The sequence below is a fragment of the Dipodomys ordii genome, unplaced genomic scaffold (genome assembly GCF_000151885.1).
Source record: "Dipodomys ordii isolate 6190 unplaced genomic scaffold, Dord_2.0 Scaffold4, whole genome shotgun sequence".
Lineage (NCBI taxonomy): Eukaryota > Metazoa > Chordata > Mammalia > Rodentia > Heteromyidae > Dipodomys > Dipodomys ordii.
In genome coordinates, this window is record NW_012267220.1 from 1,598,965 (window position 1) to 1,619,420 (window position 20,456).

Here is a 20,456-nt window from a genome sequence, read left to right on the forward strand (position 1 = left end):
GGTGGAGAGTGAGGGGTGGGGGTGGGATCCTCGTGGAGAATCCTGGCTGGTAGGTTTCTCTGTTCCTGGCAATCCGCTGTTCTGCGAACCGGTACCTGGTGATCTGCAAGCGGCCCCCTGTGTCTCTGGGGCTCCGGCATCCCCCGCCGGGCCGGCTGGCCGGTGGCTTGGCGCACTGCTGCAGGGCCAGTAAAGGTTGGGGGAGGGGTCTTCGCTTTTCTCTGTTCTGAAATTCTTCTTTTCCTCTCTTTTTTTGTTATTTTCCACCTCTGGTTTTTCTCTGAGTGTTCATCTTTTTATTGTTGTCGGTCTCTTGGGGAGATTAAGCGTTGGAACTCGAACTCTCTTTTTGGTTGGAGAGAGCTGTGTTTTAACCACTTTTGGTTCCTTTATCCGTGGCAATGTATTAAAGGGAATGTATTGCTAGGGAAAATCCCACAAATTTCTAAAAGGTTGAACTTGTATTTGCCTGAGCGTTAGATTTATGAAAGGACATACATTGTGTTACAGCTTTCTGCTTGAGAATTTGTGGAGGTCTCTGCAATATACAAGGATGGACACCTGGTGGCAGCATAGCACAACCACATATTAGGGAAGCAAAAGGCAAAACAAGAGCTTTAAGCAAAGTTACATGCTGAAGTAGCTTTTTGATCACCGATTGAACCTTACAGGAGGAAGTGGGATTGTCATGTGGGTATGGGTATGACTGCTGGGTTATTAAAATCAGAGAGTTATGAAGTCAGCTTTTACCAATGGGCGTTTAAGGTTTTTAGTTTGTTTCAAAGCATGGTTCCCACAAACCTATACCAGACCCTACAGTATTAAAAATGCAATTTCAGATCATTCAATTTCTTCAACCTCTGGTTTAGAGTACATGTGAACTCTGATGACTGTTACATACTTTCCTAGTAAATACTTGAAACAACTATTGGTATCCCATCTAACAATTGAATTTAAAGTAGGCTTAGTTGGAGCTTTGAAGAGGTTCAGTTGTCAGAGTACATGGTAATCACCTTTATGCTGCATTGTAGATAGGAGCTTGTGTGGTTTGGTCGTTTCTAGTTGTCTATTCTGTTCCCCATGACCCCATGAAAGTCTCCATCACCTCCCTTTATGGTCTATTTACTGAAATAAGAACTGGTTCTCTTGCTGTGGTGAGTGGAGAAAACCTTTTTTTCAAGGGGAAAACCTACAGTCAGGAGACAAGATAGCGTTTGCTTATATATCTTCGGGAGGGTGGGGGATTGTACAGAGAAAGGGTGAAAAAGTGCATTATCACTGGATACTGATATAAGTGAACTCACGGGTGGAGAAAGAGAGGGACTAGGCGAGAGTGAGAGAACAGAAGACACTGTACAAAAGGAAATGTACTCATTAACTGGCTCATTAATTATAATCCCTCTGTACATAACCTTTATAGGAACAATAAAGTAAATAATAATAATAAATGAAAAGAAGAGAAAATAAGTGAAGCTGTTCAATGTGTTTGCATACTTGCTCATGTTTTCTTCCTTTCAGGTTCTCTTTATTACTGTTTTTAAGCCAGGAGCGGGCAAGGTATAAATCATAGGCAAAATCTTTCTGAGCCTTTTTTATAAATAGAGTTGTAGTTTAACTTTTATCCATTAAGTAGTTGTACAAAAGAGTTGGCACTCAACAAAATTGATTATTACCTCTTTCCTCATTCTCCCCCATCTTTCTCAACCCCCAAACCTTCCCTCAATTTTCTTAATTTTATAGAATATGCCTTGAATTTTATAACTGTATTTCCCCCTTTCTCTCTTCATTTATTGGCACACAGTAAGACACATTTGTTGTTTACACCTTCACACTTTATAATAATGCTGTTGAAGAGAGATTATATGGTTTTCAGGGCCTAAAATACTGTCTTTATAGAAACAAACAATTTGTCATAGACTCTTGCCTTTAGTTCATGAAATTATCTACAGTTCAGATATTCCTTTCCCCAAACATATTTATATAGACATATTTAGATAACATCTTTAAATTCTTTAAATCTTAAAATTCTGATGAGCAATGTATCAGAATCAGTATTTTAGAAGTGATACATTATCAAATAATTTACCTCTAGAAGCATTTAATGCACCTTTAAAAGATAACTAGAGAAAAGTTCAGTTTGGAAAAAAAGGACAATATAATAAATGCAGACTATACCCTTCAGTTTATCTGACTATAAACTTTCAGAAACAGGGTCTTTGGCTTTTCTTGTTAATATTATCTCTGATGGAACCTTCATTAGCTAAACTTTTAAGATTTTTGCCTGTCTGTTATTATGAGGGTTTAAATAGAGTTTCTCTCTCTCTCTCTTTCTCTCTCTCTCTCTCTCTCTGTGGTGTGTTTTCCATTTTGTTTTATCTCTTTAGATTTGGTAAATATGTTTTCTGATTTCAGAGGTCATGATGCAAATTATTAGCTTCTCAAATTTGACTGCAAATATTGGGTTAATTTTAAAGGACTACATCTGTGTCTCACAGTTTATTAAGAGGTCTTAATAAATCCCCATGCTTTAACCTATGGGGAAGTCCCATGAATGTACTTTCTGGGATGCAGCTAGCAGGGTTGTTTATTGGAAGTTATGAATCAATTTGGGAAGAAAATGGTTGGAATACGATGGTGTATAAGGTCCTGTCTTAACACCTAAGAATCTTTGAGATAGAAATGGACCATATATAATGAAGTATATCAAAATGAACTCCAAGAATTGGAAATAGAGGGTTCTTATTATATCCTGTATACAGTTACTTCTATTTTTTTCTTTTTGTTTTAGTTTTCTGTACCCTTTGTCTTGTATGTAAGATTATCTGATTTGTGTAAGGGAAAGGGAATCACAGAAACAGCAGGACAAAGGATGAACTAATGCAACAATGATAATCATTAGACACTGTGTTGGAAATGAACTTTACAACTTGGTGGGGACAGGAGTGGTAAGCTGGAGAAAATGAGGGAGAGGATAACAGTGTTTAAAAAGAAATGTACTCAGTACCTTACTTATGAATAAATTACAGTAAATTAAACTGTACCCTTTAAAATAAATTAAAAAAATCAATAATTAGAATTAGATTCATTCTATGGACAGTGTTTGCTTGAATAATATTTTAGAATTGATAAGCTTGTTAGGATAATGAAAAAATTCAGCTACAGACAAATTTGTTAGCTTAAAAGGAGGTAAATTACAGATTCTTCACAGCTCTTGACAGTATGTAGAAAACACTAATGAACAATGGAGCTTTCAGCGTTCATGTCAGAAATGTCACTTTATCCTTTTTAAACTAAAAACTATGTGATGTATAACATGTAAGTGTGACATTGACTTTCCAGATTTTTTGTTAGTTAAAGGCTTCATGTGATTTTTATCTTTTTACATAATGACAGTTTTAAAAGCATAATTAGACATACACCTTTCTTAGGCATTCAAATTGTATTACATACCTACCTTTACATCTATTCAGCATATGTTTGTATAGATGTTTTAAAATTTTTCCATGATTTCTCTTCTTAATCACATATTTAAGAATTAATCTGAATTCTATAAATGACATCATGATCTATGCTTTTCCTTTATTCCAGAATATTGGAAAGAAGATGACCTGCCAAGAGTTCATTGCAAATCTTCAAGGAGTAAATGAAGGTGTTGATTTCTCCAAGGATCTGCTGAAAGTAAGCAATAGACTATAATGTTTTTAAGCTTTTGTTTGTGTTTATTGCCTGTTTCTTAGCTCAAAATAGGTTGAGAGTCACGCATATAGTTTGCTTTTTGCCTTTGGTTTTGGGTGTATGTTTCTGCTGGGCCTTTCCTTTGATATTTCAGACTGCACAGTATCTTTAAATTAATAATTCCTAAAGATTCACCTTGTAATAACCTCAGTAATGCTGAGATAATAAAATTTGGAATAGTTGGCTATAAAAATAGTGGGCACTTTTTCCTTGCTTATTTGCAAGAAGACTGTCAAAACTTGAGAAAGGTCACAATGGATTCACTATGGAAACAAAAAAGACATTTGCAGTCTAAAATGGAAGTAGTTCTGAAGGTGTTCAATCTCTAAACACAGAGCCACTCAGGTTTCTTCTGCAAATAAACTAGATTAAATTCTGAGTAATTGTAGGTCACCTGAATCAGCTTTATTATTGATAACAATAAGCATGGTTTTCATCAGCTTGTTTTCAAGGGAACAATAAAATCAACTTTGAAATTTATGAATTTCACAGCATTCTAAATGAGATAGGTATTTGATCAAGTACTATGATTGAAAATGAACATGCATATTTTAGGAGTTCAGATGTGTGTTAAGATGTTAAATTTTACAGGTCTCTATTTAGTTCTTCTTTTCTCGTCCTTTTGAGTTCACTTGCTAAGAATGGTAGCACTTTAGAATTATGCTGCTATATAGAAATGTAGTTGTTGAAAGACAGGTCCTTTATTTTGTTGCATGTAAATTTTATTTAATTTAAATAAATATTTTAAAATACTTTTGTGGTATATATACACAATGGAATTCTATGTCTCCATTAGAAAGAATGACATTGCCCCATTTGTTAGGAAATGGAAAGACTTGGATATTAAGTGAAGTAAGCCAAGCCCAAAGAAATATAGGTCCCATGGTTTCCCTTATTTGCAATATCGAGTATATGTATGAGTCAAGCAGAAAAGGTCAGATAAGGTGATGTTAGGAAAATGAACCCTTAGATATGTATTTAAATGTTTTTTTTCTTTCATGCATTTGTTTCTAATGCATTTATAAGATTATTTCTTTGTTACTTTGTATGTCCCTCCCCCACAGTATAACCCCTGCTTTCACTGTATTTGATGTCGGTATAATTTGTGGAGGGGAAGGGGAAAAACAAGTAGTTTAAATAAGGATACAAGTGGACCCATTGAAACAATGAGAAGTACAACTTGTCATGTCGAAAACGAACTTTACAACTTTGTTGGGGGGGGTGAAGGATTGGGTGGGAGGGCAGGGGGAGGCTGGGAAGGGATGGGAAGGGGAAACAAAGGAAGAGGCTACAATGCTGGATAAGAAATGTACTCATTATCTTGCCTATGTAATTGTAACCCCTCGTACAGTATGTTCACAATAAAAAAAAAAGAAAAAAATACTTTTGTGCGGTGCTGGATATGGAATCCTGAAGCATGCTCAGGCAAGGAGTCTACCACTAAACTACTCTATACTACTAGTAGAGAGTTTTGCTGGCTTTAGAAAGACACTGTACTATGGGAAATGAAAGAAGACTTAACTATGGTGTTACAGATTTTAAGTCTTACTGGCTTTAATTACGGTTAATTTAAAAACTCATGAAAATAGCAGGGAGAAAAGTAGCTTCAGTTTACTCCAGGAGCATGATACTTTTAGATTGTTTATAGAGTAACTGCTTCCATTTCTGAAGCTATAATTTCAGATGGGTATGGGAAATAAAAGGCTCAGGCTTATGACATCAGAAATATGTTATGTACACTACAGTGAAAGATACATGGTGTTAACAAGCCTTTTTTCAGTCCTGTGGTATTAGGTTGGAAAATAAGGGAGTCTCTCCAAGAGAGGATTTGTGAGGCTTTTATCAACTTATGTAAGGAATGAAATTTGACAGAAAATTTTCATAGTGAAGCTTTTAGATTTTAGTGATGGCCTTACGGGAAACTTGCGTGGCTGTAAGTAAATTATTGGGCACATTTGAAGCATGTTTGATGGAGCTGTCTGTAACCAAGTGTATTTAATGTACAGTCCAGTGGTTACTGTTCACTTGGATAGACATGTTCTTTGATTTATTCTATGACTTTGTCCAATTATTTGGTGTAGCTCTGCGATTGAGATTATGTTTATAAGCCTTAGGGGAACAATATGTTTTATCTGTTCTTCATTCACAATGGAAGATGACAATCCAGTGACACAGATAAACATGATAGTGGCATTAGTTGTGGAAATTGTCAGAGTAATCCTCAGTCCTCCACCCATCCAAGATAACAGTGTTTGTTTCAATAGGAACAGCCCCCTTCAACAGCAACATGAAAGATTTTCTTTAAGCAATTTTTGTTTTGCTTTGTCATTTTGTGCACTGTTCCTGTCTACTTCCCCTTTCTCCTTCTCCTTTCTTTTTCTCCTTTCACCCTTTCTGTTTCTCATTATTCCTGTGCATCCTATTTTCTTGCTTTGTGTTCTCTTTGTTGCTTTTTTTTTTAAAATAGGGTCTTGCTTTGTAGCCCAGGCTGGCCTCCAACTTGTGATCCTGTCCCATCAGCCTTCTGAGTGCTGGGCATATGGGCATATGTGTGTCTCCTTGTCTTCTTATCAGTTTTTTTCTTCTTCCCTTTTTCCTTTACCTCTCCTTAGTCATCTCTGAGTCCCTAATGAGATAAATCATGAAGTGAAAAATACCTATTTGATTACTAGATTCAATATAAAAGAAGTATGTAAAATTACCTTGATTGAACAGTGGCTTTCATAGTTACATATGTGTAAAACCACCTGGATTGAACTGCAGCTTCCTAGTTACATATTGATTATCTGAAGTTACATTTGGATTAATGTCTGTTGAGATTTCCTTGTACTTGACTCTCATTCTGGGTGTGGCCTCATTAGGGATATTGATTGGTAGTCTACACTACTGTTTCCCTATTCCTACTTTGATGTCAAATGATGTTCTCTTTAATATTACTATCCTAGTCATAGGTAAGTTTTTTTAATTTCTTTTTTTCTCTTTTGAACAGCACTTGAATTCAGCAGGACCAAAAAGAAGTAGAAAAAAAAAAGAATTAGCTAATACAATCTGTTCTCTAAGAACATTAAAAAAATAATTTTTCTGATGTACAAGATAGAAACAACAAAACTAGAAAAAAACGAAAAAAAATCACCTAAAACTTTTCAGAATGTTTCTAAACAAAGGTTGAGCACAAATTCAAATACACATCCTAAATGTGCCTACATAACAGGAAGTAGTCATAAGAAATAGTTCATTATTCTTGAAAATATCATTGGAAATAATTAAACAGGTAAATCTTACTTGGACCAAGTCAATAGGCATTCTTTAAGGGCATTGCATGGTTAGATGTTTGACTTAAAAATATACTTTAAAAATATACTTAACATTTTTAATGGCAAAATTAGTTATTTTTTCTTTACTTGAAAATTTATTAACTTTGAAATTAGCTTATAGCCTCTTAAGGGAAGACTAAAACTCTGTGTGATTTGTAGTTAGTAATGAATTGTGTGTGTGTGTGTGTGTGTGTGTGTGTGTGTGTGTGTGTGTGTTTTGTATGTTTTTGTGGTAGGGGAATTGGGAAATGGCAGTTAAATAGAAAGAAGGTAAATCATAAATCAGTATTGGCCTAGAAGGATTCATTCTAAAATGGAATGATCAATGACACAAAATAGTAATTTTTTTCAGTTGACTAGAATCCCATTAAAAATTCTTATTCAAATGCATTGCATTTGGTAACTCATTCAGTTTAGCAAGATCATTTTAAAGGAAGTTTCCACAAATATATAAACTCTCTACATCAATTTCTCAACATGAATTAACAAGAGCTGACTAGAACATTATATATTTTAAATATAATTTTCTCCTTTGATATTCTTAAGAAAAAGTAATACATAAAATGATGGAGAAATTAGTCATAAAATAGCAATGAAAAATGCACTTTAAAGACTAATGCATTTTACTGGGCAAGGAAGAAACATAATTAGGAAACATAAACGTATGCTCTGCAGGTTCATAGTTAAGGCTAAGCATTAGGCATTAAAACCAGCTATATCTGTATTTGAGGATAAAAATCAGCCATTAATGATTTAGGGCTAAACAACTTTTTGTAGGTACAAACTTCAAAAAGCATCTGTTTATACAAAGTAACAGCAAGGGCTGTTAGAATCTTTCTGCAAGACTATAAAGTCGGCAGTGCTCACATCTGTTTCTAGTTTCATCTCACTTCCAAATCTGACCTTTCAAAAGACTGACTGCTCCTAATTCTCTATATTTTTAACCAAAAGGTTAACTTTAAGTGACACAAGGTCATCTTTTTCTGCCCTCTCCACCTGCATATTTTTGTTTTCTCCATGCTTCCATGATTATCAGTGATCACACTTGGATAAGGTCAAATTTTATGAATCTTACTGTTTGTGATAATATGCAATGGTGTTTCAAATGTTATAATTAGAGGAAAAGTGGAAGCAGTGTACTTGTGATTCTATTATTATCTCAATATGGCTTTCATTGAAAAATATACCAAGTCCACTTTAAAAAAAAAGCAAATGTTGCAGTTTCTGTTCAACCAGAGGTTTAGAAACCACGTTGAAATTAACAGTTTTATTACTCTTGATTATTCTTTCCAAGTATTGAATATCACAGTACAGAGTTGAGATATAACTGGCAGTATCAAAACAGTGATGTATTAACAAAAAACAGGGGGGATTATCTTGAAGAATTGAAAGCTGGAAAGTGACCTGAAACTGTTATTAATATTGACGATGTTGTGGAGAATTGTTTGGCCAAATAGAAGTGGAAAAGACAAGACAGAGCCAGTTGTCAAGTGAGGAGTGCTGGCTTGGATGTGAGTGGTGATAGTATTGAAAGACATAAACTAAATGTTACTTCAAGCTTTTTATTGGAGCTTCTCTTGTTCTGTTCTCTGTTCCTGCCATATTTTCTTTTTAAACTTGTGATATAACCTGCATAGAAAGGAAGTAAAAGATAGAAGAATCTTCAACTTTGTCTTCACAGTTAATGTTTGGTCTTTCAGGACAAGTAATGAAGTCTTTGTAGCAGCAGGAAATAAGCCAGGTCAGATCCGAAGAGCAAACCCAGTACTTTACATGACCATGAGCAACATGGAACCATATTATGACTTCTGTATGCATTAGTTTCTTCATTTACAAAATCACATCTAGTGTGTGCCCATAGGTTTTAGGTGTTTATTTAGGCTGGTGGATTCCCAGTGTATGCTGCCTTCTACCCTCTTCACTTGATCCAGAACTGGGACTCTGTTTTTAAACTTCCACATGTGATATCTTTGTGGCAAATGTTGCTTTGGTACAAAAGATGTTAGAAAAACTGTAGGTGATCTGTAAGGATCATTTCAACCTAATAATTGAAAATTTGGAGTTTTCTCTAACATCATTTTCTTTGTAAATTCAAATCACATAGCTTGTTTTAAATTTTCAATTACTAGTGTAGACAATGCAGCATGTATTCTTAATGAAACGAGCAAATGTTAAGATTTAAATCCAAGAAATTTGCCTTTTTAAATTTTTGTAGCAGCATTCTCAAAAGATTATTCTCAAAGGATTCTGTGAGGGGAAGAATCTGGCCTTAGTCTCAAACAAGCCTAAACTCTTTATAAATGAAAATCCCAAAGTGAAGTCTCAAAAATACTTGATCTGAGTTATATCCGGATATGTGGTTGAAAATAGGAACTTATGGGTGGTATTTAAGTGTAGCTATAAAAAGAGCATCAACTGTTGGTTAGAGTAGGTGAGCTCTCTCCAAGAGAAGGTCATGGAAACCTGGTAGCAACAGTATCTATGGAGGAAAGGGCTTAGATGCTTATCCCAGTGTAAGGAAGAGAGCCTTTGAAGAGAAAAGCCATGTTAACAAGCTTTTTAATAGCAAAGTGTTAAAAGTGCTGGCCCAAAATATGGAATCTTGCTGCCTTTTCTTCCAGCAAAGCAAATCCAGCTGAGTTATGTGATAAAAGGTACATGGTGTTTTGCCTCCGCCTTCCCCACGCAGTCTGCAAGCAAGCTATTGCTTTTCTGTATGAGATCGTCATGGGCAGAATAATGATGCTGCCTTTGGGGTGCTTCAGATCTTGAATGAAAAATGGTGACGATAATGAGGGGAATACTTTGAAGTAGCTGAAGATCCACAAATCATGTTCTTGTCTTTAAAAAAAAAAAAACTCCCCAAAGAAGTCTGTTAGAACGGTTTGACAGAACAGATGCTACTTAAAGAGTACAGACAGATTTTTCCCCAAGAAAAAAAAAATAGGAAAAAGTTTGAGTGGGGGTGGAGGTAATCGTTAAGGGGACTGTAATAGAATATTAATGATTCCTTGGCAGATTCTATTTTTAATTTGATCATGAAGAAGTGCTACAGGATTTCATACTCTGATGCCTCCATTGCATTTCAAATGCTTGTATGTCTGGAGCTTTTTTAAAATGTGATAACATGGTCTACTGGGATTGGTGTAGCTGCCACTGAAGCAAGGGCATGGATGATTGATACAAATTTAACTGATCACATTGTGAGTTTAAACCAGCCTCCTTTTGCTTATGATAAATTGGAAGGGGCATGGTAGTTTCTTCAGGAGTAATCTGCTTCTGTCAACAGGACTGAATTCAAGGTTGAAGGAATTATGACAGAGATCATATAGTGGGTCCTAAAAGTAGTCTGTTCCTAGCTATTTTTTTAATTGTGAAAATACCGTACAGAGGAGTTACAATTACATGGGCAAGATAACTAGTACATTTCTTATCAAGCATTGTTGCCTCCTCTTTGTTTCCCCTTCCCATCCCTTCCCATACCCCCCCCATCTCCTCCCACCCTCTTCCTAGCTATTAAGGAAGGGGACCAAATTGTAGTGTAAGATGTTTGTAGCTGTTCTATAAAAATGTCCCATCAAGGAAAACAATTTGGTTGTAGCAACACTTCACTAATGTAAAGGTCCATTAAGACCATTAAGGACAAAAAGAGTAATAACTCTAGAAAGCAAGAATAAATGGGAGTTACAGAATCTGTGTAACTACCCTTTTACACTTTTATTCAGACCCCTGTTTAGATCCTAATTTTAATAGTAATCACAATTTTTACTTCATAAGTTTTGGCCTGATCTCTTTCCTAATATATCATAAGAGATCACCAGGAGTTTACTAGTGAGCTGTCACTGAACCACCTCTTCATTGACAAAATCAAAGGTACATTCAGTTACTTCTTTTCGAACAAATTAATCACAAGCCTTTAGACTCTTAAATTTTACACTGAAATTATCTTGGAAAAGTTTGACCATGAGTTAGAGGGATGAACTTGGATAGAGTGTTGTGAGTCAGATACATGCTGAGAGCAAGGAGTGTGATGTTGTAATAAGACAAAGAGAAAAATGAAACCTTGAAGGTCTCCAAAGGCAGCAGTGGAGTTGCTTGGGCTGGGTGGGAGCTTAGTGGTAGGGGCAAATGTGTAGTCAGTACCCTTCTCAGAGAATGTTGTATTGGAGCTTAGCAAAGTAATGGTGACTAAATGAGTCATCAGAAATGTTCCCGTCCAAGTCTGATTAAGGAGACAGAGAGTTTGAAATAGATTTGGAAAGATCGCCAATGAAAGCATTTCATAAAGATTTTTTTGGCATTTAAAGAAATTAGCTTTGATCAGAAAACCTGTCAATATAGAATAATTTAATTCATTTCTCTGGATTTTGCTTGAACTGCATACTGTCAATATGGAATTTTTATTGTTATTACAATTGGCCTTCTACACCCATAAATTCTTAACTATGGATTTAAAATAGTTGTGAAAAAGTTACATCTTTACTGAACATGTATCAACATTGTTCTTGTTATTCACATAACATCTATACTATATTTTGTATAAGGCACCTTGTGATAATTTATAGTATACAAGAGGATATGTAAAGATGATAGGCAAATACTACATTGTTTTATAACAGAATTTAGCATCCACAAACTTGGATATAGGGAAGAACTTCTAATCAACCCTTAAGGCATTTCAAGGGTTTGACTATATTTTTAGAGTTTTGTTATTATAGTTGTTCACTTTTTTTTTCTGAAAAGTTGCTTTTTTTGGGAGGGGGGCCTGGCCATGGGGCCTGAACTCTGGGCCTGGGCGCTGTCCCTCAGCTCTATAGCTCAAGGCTAGCGCTCTACCTTTTGAGCCACAGTGCCACTTCCGGCTTTTTTCTTTTTGCTTATGTGGTGCTGAGGAATTGAACCCAGGGCCTCATGCATGCAAGGCAAGTGCTCTACCACTGAGCCGCCTTCCCAGCCCCTGAAAAGTTGCTTTTGCAGGAGCACCAAAAGTTGCATTTATCCATATCTTACAGGAAACAATAGATGTTCATGAACCTTCACAGTGTAGTGTCCTAGTGTCCTGTCAAATGGAGACATATGTTCCTATGGTTCTTCATCATCTCCCAGACTAATAACAAGCATCTTGTACTTCCCACTTATGCCCAGAAAATAAAACATATCATCCATGTGGACGCCATTTCCCTTTGAAGAAATCCACAAAAGAAAGTTCAGTACATGCTTCTGGTGCAAGTCTCTTCACCATGAGTTTGCTCAATTCTAGGAGCAGTTATTCTTCAGAATACAAGATAAATTGTTCATCTTTCCTTCCTCATTTCCTTTCTCTTATTCCCAGCAATGAAAATCAAAGCTAAATATGTATAACCAAAATATTACCTTGAAGGGTGATTTGCATTTCAAGTTGTTAGTCACATGTTATAGACTTAGGCAAACAAGAAGTCTTTGAAAAGAGTTATATACTTTGAGACTATATTAATTTTAATTAGAGATGGTATTTCCTATTCTTTGTGTGAGATCACCTTGCTCTGAGTTTCAAGGACATAGACTGTTTCCTGTTGGGCATGGTATCCTTTACAGTTATTGTAATTCCTAGGGCAAAGCAGATGTTGAAAAAATACTAGTTGCTGTATTACATAAAACACCAGTTCTGATTTTACAATGGATGGACATATGTGAACAATATGGTATTGTATGCACAACCAAGTATGTGTATGACTACATGCATAATTAAACCTTTTTTGAGAGAGAAGATCAAGACCTTTAGATTTTCAGCATGATCTTTCTTCCTCCAAACATTAAGAAACAGGAGTGCAGACTTGTACATTATTATGTGATGGGAACAACACAATATGCTTTTCTTTCCTTAGTAAGTTCTGTGGCTGGGACAAATTGCAAAATCACTCTTTTGTAGCTCAGAACTTTATAGAGAATATACATCGGATGATTCCACAAATTAGGAAACACTTCTCTCAATACCATTCACTAAATATGTTAGATATAGAAAGTATACTTAATAGATTTGCCATATTTGGCAAAAATTAGATGTAATTTAATAGGATTCATGAGTTCTTTGACAAAAGCTATGCTAAATATATTGGGTGAAGCAAAGATGAGTAAGACAAAGAATTTCAATCTTTTATAGTAGCTCTCAATTCTGGTTATACATTAAAAGTAACAGGATGATCAGGAGGCTTGAAATGTTCATATTCAAATAGAAAACTATTATATGGTACATGTTATCAAAAGTTATGGCACTTCGTTATAAAACTAAATATACTGTTTTTTTTAAAAAAAAAACCTAAATATGCTTCTTCTATGATCCAGAAGTTCAACAGAAATGAGAACATGTTACAAAAATAATCATAGTAGCTTTCTTCATAATAGCCCCAAATTATAAACAACTAATAATGATCAGGGATAGGCAAACAGGTGTGGTATATCCACACAATAGAAGTCTACTCACTAATGGAAGAAATGGACTCCTCTCACACAGATAATGAATGAAAGAAGTGTTTTTCCAGAGCTTTAAAAAGACATGGTAAGTTTGTCATATAAAGGTCTTGGGAAGACAAAACTAATATATGGTCAAAAGGAAAACATTCAACAGGAGTGTATCTGGAATGTGAAAATAAGGATTTCCTAGGAGGGGATAATGCTAAAAACAATAACGACTAGCAAAATATCACAGATATATGAAGGTCCTCTCATTCGCTATCTGCTATGTACACACCAGTTTCAAATCCCTGGGAAAGGGGTCCTGTGTAGTTTATAAAGTTTCTCAGTTGATTCTCATATCCACTATGATTTAAACATTGAGTAAGATAAAATACAGAGGGAATATATCAGTTTGCTATTGCTATTAAAACAAATTACCACAAACTCAGTGTCCTGAAGCAACATGGATTTATTATCTTATCATTTTGTAGTTTAGAGGTGTAGGTGTAATGACTGTTTTTTCAGTTCAGGTTTCATACTACCAAAATCCAAGTGTCGGTGAGGCTCTATTTCTTTCTGGAGTATTGATGGCTGTTTTTTCCCAATCTTTACAATTGCCATTTTCATTGGCTCATAGTCCTCTTCGTTTTGAAAGTCAACAATGATGGGTGACAAAAAAGTCAGGTGTGTTTGTGGGGAACTGGAATTTTTAGATAGATGCCAGGGAAAGCAACCTACTTATGGGCACATGTGTAAGAATGGAGTTCAGTATAACCAGCTGTGAGCAAGGATGAAAAAGGTAAAACCAGGGTGCAGAAAGCCAAGGGCTCTGTTACTGAAAACCAGCAATTTTATTTTTCTTTGGTGACTCTCATTTCGCTCTTCCAGTGTAACTGTTCCATAGAATGTTCAAGGATTTCTTTTGTTCCTTACCAGTGGTTTTCTTCCTGCTCTTCCCACCTTTCACTCAAACATGAAGTGTGGGTCATGATTATCAGCCTGTAAAGGAAAACCTTTCTTCTGGGTTGGCATTTTTACTAGTATGGAGAGTGAGCTTTCGTGGAGTTGCCTTCCTCCTTGGGAGGAAGGGTGAGTGAGTACTAAGTAATTCCTCTAATAGTTAATTTAGCTCTTCAGCTCCTGCAGAGAAAGGACTGCTCACCACCAGGTGTGACAGTCACCATCCTGTTTCCATCCTACTGGCATTTTGATCCAAGCTTTGTGTTTTTATATTCAAAGGCATTGGGACCTGTTTCTGATTCCATCTTTTTCCATTCATTTTCCACTTTAGGATGGTAAGGTATATTTTCTAATAGTTACAGAAGATTATTGTTGCTTTTTTTCCATTGCTCTTTTGATTTCTGTAACATTTCTGATTTTGAAGGTATATTTCTTTGCCTATTCACTATGTTAATTATTTGTGCTTCAGGTTTCTCTAGGGAAATTTTATTTTTTTAATGAAAAAAATTGATAGTCCCTCTGAGGTAATTTCTCTATGTTCTTGTGTTCTTATATTTCCATTGTTTGTGATAGTTAATTAAAAGCTTATTATATGAGTCCTATTCTACTTGCCACTATGTGGTATCACTTTTAATATTAAGCTAAGGAGCTTGGAGGCAATATTTATGTTTGAGAAGCCTTTTAAAACTTAAAAAATTCAAAAGATGTCTGAGCTGATGGTTTCTGAGTTTCTCCTTTGACTTAAAGAGAGCTTCTCCATTTAAAACTGATTCTGTGTGCACACACAATAACATATTATTCATGTACACACAGACATTTAAAGCCTGTGCACATGTGTGTACATATCCTTCTAATATCCAGACCTTAGTTTGTAAATATTGTTTATAAGAAAGCAGCAATAGTACTTTAGAGAAGGTTGATTTTAGACCTGGGGTAGGGAAAATACAAGATGAAGTTGGAACATCTTGTAAAGGAAGTGCTCAGAAAAGGAGGGAGGCTCCACATTTTTTGGCCAGAGCTGGAACTGTTCTGTTAAAAAAAGGGGTGATATTAAAATATACCCCTAGGATTAAATAAATATCCACTGAAAGAAATGAATGATGGAGTTGGGACAGCTTTTTATTACAGAAGAATTTAATTAACAAGTGTACACAGAAAAAGGGAAAATAAAAAAACTACCATTAAGCAAATACCACAGTAATCTGATGGGTGCCAGAATCAGTAGGTGAAGGCCTGATGAAGAGAAATGGAATATTTATATAATTTGATTTTATTAACCAGATGCAGAAAACACTAACTTTCCAGAGTACTCTATTAAGATGGTCTATATAGGTTGACCTACTATTTTAAAATGATTCAGATCTTAATTCTACTTTTTTCTCAAAGACTGTGTGCTTTGAAAAACAACTTCCAACAGTTACATTTTGTCTTGTCAATAACTTGTCAACAGAATATTTAAATTTTATAATAAAATTAAATGCAATGAACTGAGGGCCATATTTTTCTGTCTCAGTCTGTAGAGAGCTTTAGGTTAGAGAGGGTATTCTATAATGCAGCATGCCACTAATTGTGGTGGAAAATCAGTACTTGTAGATCGAATTGTGGAATACTATACTTTAAAAGATATGTATGGTTAGGGCCGGGATGGTGGCTCAGTGGTAGAGCGCTTGCCTTGCATGCTCGAGGCCCTGGGTTCGATTCCTCAGCACCACATAAACAAAAAGAAAAAAGCCGGAAGTGGCGCTGTGGCTCAAGTGGTAGAGTGCTAGCCTTGAGCTGAAGAGCTGAGGGACAGCGCCCAGGCCCAGAGTTCAGGCCCCACGACCGGACCCAAAAAAAAAAAAAAAAAAAAAAGATATGTATGGTTAGAGCCAGCCTATTTAAGTAGTGTCTACACATGAACAGCACAGCTGCAATTCTTATGGAGTTTCCTTACTTCCAAATACTTTGGTCTCTTAAGATGTAAGATTTTAATGTCAGAGAACCCTGGCTAGCTCTAGAGGATGTTCATTGTTGTGTAAGTTGACATCATGACAATTACAAGCTACAAGAACAATGGACTCTTGGATTCATGCCATCTTGGCTAAATTTCTACCCAACCACTTACTGGCTTTGTGACACCAGACAAATCAGTGACCCTTTCTGAAGCTCCTTCCTCAATTGTAAAATGGAGGTGGCACTACTTTATAACTTACTTATAACATCTCATTGTAACTGTTATTATATGGATAGATGAAATTTACATGTGTTAAAAGCATCCTCTGGCTCATACTTAGTACCTTTAAGCATGCCTTTTGTCTTTCCTTCTATCCCATGGATAGAAAGATGCTGTCAGCATCCATATTTCACTCAGGTGTTTATTTTCTAAGATTTAAAAAGCAGACAGAAAACATTATCTGGCTTTATATTTGGATCTGAAAACCCTACTAAACTTGCCTCTCTTCTTCATTTCTTGTTGACTTTGTACCAGGACTTCTTTCTGGAGGGGGAAGACTTCCAGGTCCAGAAGGTACCTACCTAAGTGAATTCACACTCAGGAACTGTTAGGAGGCCCTGGGAGAGCTCCGGAGTGCAGATTCTGAACTTTGAACAGCAGGAAAGAAAGACATGGGAGGACTAGGGGCAGCCTCCAGAAGACATTGTTGACATAGAGTCCAGAGGAATAGGAGACAATGGCAGGGCTATGGGGAAATGATGTGCATTTGGATGTGAGCATAGTGTAGATGATTTCTGGATGACTGCTGGTTAGGCTTTTGAGGTACCCGGTTGGGACCACTGCACGGTTACTAGGAATAGAAAGTCATTTCTTAGACATAGAAATGACTGAAAAGGTTATCTGAAAAGGTTATCTAGAGAGACTGTTACACCTGTGTTTTTAGATAAGGAGAGGACTTACCAAGGGTAAGCTCAAAGAGTAGTTGAGACTTTGTTAAGGTCACTCAGACTCTTCCTGATGTAATAGAAGGGCAAGAATGTGACTGCTAAAAAGGCCCTTGGAGAACACAAAGAAGGTGGAGGTATTCTACTGGAGAATTTTACAAATGCGATACCAAGGCATGTTTGTCTTTGTAGCTAGGGAAGGTCGCTATAAGCTGTCAGAATTGACAAGGGAGAAGTGAAGTGGAAAGAAGGGGATAGAACCGAGGTCAGATTTTGCAAAGAGGGGGTGTAGATTGCCAAAACTTAGTACAAATAGTACGGGGGCCAACCAGGCTGAGTTAACCCAGCAGGAGCTGTCAGCATGGAGCCAGTGCTGGGTGCAGTTCTATGTGCCATTTGGTGATCAGAAAACAGGAAAGCAAAGCCCTGCTCTGTGGAAATGGACACTCCCCAGCCAGCAGCTGTTGTGGTGGCCTGAGGTCCTCTGTCCCAGGCTGGCCTCCTCCTCCATTTGGCTGGTACTCACAGCTTGCAGAGATCTGCATGCTCTTCTTTCTGTGAGTTTGGTTTGTTTATTGAGCCCAAAAGCTAAATAAATTTCAAATGTTCTCACCATACCAAGTAATGTTTAATTAGTTCAGTTTGATCATTCTATACGATGACATGACTTTGTTCATTTATAATTTTAATTTTAAAATGATTGACAATATGCTTAAAATTTGGTTTATATTTTAAACCACTAAAGTAAGATAGAATCCTATAGCTACGTTTATTAATAATGAGAGATACTGTATTTATAACATGAATCCATTAAGTATAGACCATTAGACACACAAAAATAGAAGTTAAAAATAGATTTCAAAGTATAAAACCCTCTCCTTTATTTCCAACCCTATAATAAAGCAGATGTTTTAGGACATTTTATGGTTTACCATAGAGTTCAAGCAAATGAACTGTATTTACATTTATTCTTCTCCAGGTTTGCCTGTCCCCATGTATCTTTAAATACTCTTGGTATTTCAGTGAGTATATAACTAATAATTAAGCATAAGAACACCCATTTTTTCTCTTGTACATCCTTATCTTCTCTCTCACACAAAGATTTGTTTATTGTTCAGAGTCTTTATTTCTTCTGGGAGAAATCATATGCTTTCTTGTTACCAATTATAGCCAGCAAGGGTCTCTAATCTAAATTAATTTCCTAATTGTTAATCTTAATCTTTAAGATATTTATCACTAAATTTTCACCCATCTGATATCCCCTCCTGATTTTCCATATGTGCCTTCCAAAATGATTTTTGAAGAACAAACATGTTTAATAATTAAATCACTGGGAGAAGAGCTTTTAGTCCAAGTTGTTCTGAACAGTCTGGTGTACCTAAGTGCCTAAGGTTTATCTTGAAAAGGGAAAACAGTCTTCCTTAGAGTAGGTTTTTGGGTTTTATTTTTGCCTTAAAAACTACTAGATGCAGCTGGGCACTGGTGGCTCACACCTGTAATCCTAACTACTCAGGCAGCTGAGATCTGAGGATCGTGGTTCAAAGCCAGCCTGGGCAGGAAAGGCCGTGAGACTCTTTTTTTTTTTTTTTTTTGGCCATGAGACTCTTATCTCCAATAAACCACTAGAAAGCCAGAAGTGGTGCTGTGGCTGAAGCAGTAGAACACTTGACTTGAGCTGAAGGGCTCAGGGACAGCGCCCAAGCCCAGAGTTCAAGCCCCATGACTGACCAAAACAAAAAATAAAAACAAAAAGCTACTAGATGCAATTTTAGCAAACAATTAGAATCTTGCAGAGTATTGTAGAATGCTTTTTAGAGGATAAAAGCCTGAAGAATTTCCTGTTTTTCAGTATCACTTATTTTTTAATTAATATATTTAAGTAGGTGCCACTTAACAAAGCAGTTTCTGAATATAATACATCTTGATCAATGATACCCCATCAACATTTTCACACCCCTTCAACATACCCCTTCCCTTACTTTTCTTAATTTTGTAGTTTATACAATGTTTTTAAGCAAATTATGATAAAAATATTTCCAGAAACTGATCAGTCTGCTAAAGGTATCAATACCTCTTCAATCTGAGTGATGGTTGTGTCTTCTAGGTGAATGTTGATGCTGAGAGTAAGGTCCCACTTTGGCATTCCTACCTGCTCCTGGCATCAATAACCTATGAAGAAATTAATGTTTCTGATAATACTTAATGTATTAAAAATACTATGCATGATATATATGGTAAATCTAGCTACTCAGGAGATAAAGATCAGGAAGATTGTGGTTCTAGGGTGGCGAAGGCAGAGAATTAAGACTTCCATCTCAACCACTCAACAAATAAGTGGTGTAGTAGTGTATATGTATGTCCATGCCTGTAATCCAAGCTATATTGTGGGCAAAAGTAGGAGGATTGTGGTCTGAGTCTACCCCTGGTAAAAATTCAAGACCTCCTTCTAAAGAGTAACTAACACAAGGTTTGGAGGCAAGGCTTTCAACCAGGAGGGCCTGAGTTTAAACCCCAGTACTACCAACAGTGATAAAAATATTACTACTGATAATAGTAACAGTAGTAGATTTTTATTTAGGTACCTTAGTGTGTGTAAAAGACCAAAATCATATACAATATATATTAGAACTGTTTTTCAGGCACATGTACTAGTTTCTGAATCCTTATAGTAAAACCTTGATGGAAAATATTTTAGCCCTGATTTTATAGGTGAAGAAACTTGAACTTTACAGGATTAGTGGATCTATTAAGGACTATACAGTATGTTCTCTAAGTTTCAAATCTGATTTCTCTGCCTTTGAGTTTAGTGACATTTGTCCCTTTGCCTTTTATCTGGAGACAGATATTGGTCCACATGAAGAATTATTCAGTACCTTGAATAACAGTGACTGAAATCGCTTGTCCAGCACCTTGAATGTCACAGGCCTTACTATCTGTAGGTATATAAAGTACTCAATTAGCTCTAGGATCTCTATTTAAAAGGCAACAGAAAATAACATAGCTTCCCTGTTCTTTTACTGCATGGTTTGGACTCCCATGTGATTGCACTTGGCCTTCTATGTGGTCTGATTTGGGACTTTTCTGTTTTTTTCCCATAGTAGGGATTGTAGTCCTTCATTTTGTCCTACATGACTT

The 20,456-nt window shown here is 36.0% G+C and overlaps 1 protein-coding gene across 1 annotated transcript in view; it reads left to right on the forward strand.

Moving 5' to 3' along the window:
• Psd3 (pleckstrin and Sec7 domain containing 3) overlaps positions 1-20,456 on the forward strand; it is a 171,555-nt gene that overhangs the window by 22,508 nt on the left and 128,591 nt on the right. The window contains exon 6 of the mRNA XM_013024908.1: positions 3,589-3,678. Within this exon, the coding sequence (XP_012880362.1) occupies positions 3,589-3,678 (90 nt within the window). The remainder of the gene's footprint in view (positions 1-3,588; positions 3,679-20,456) is intronic.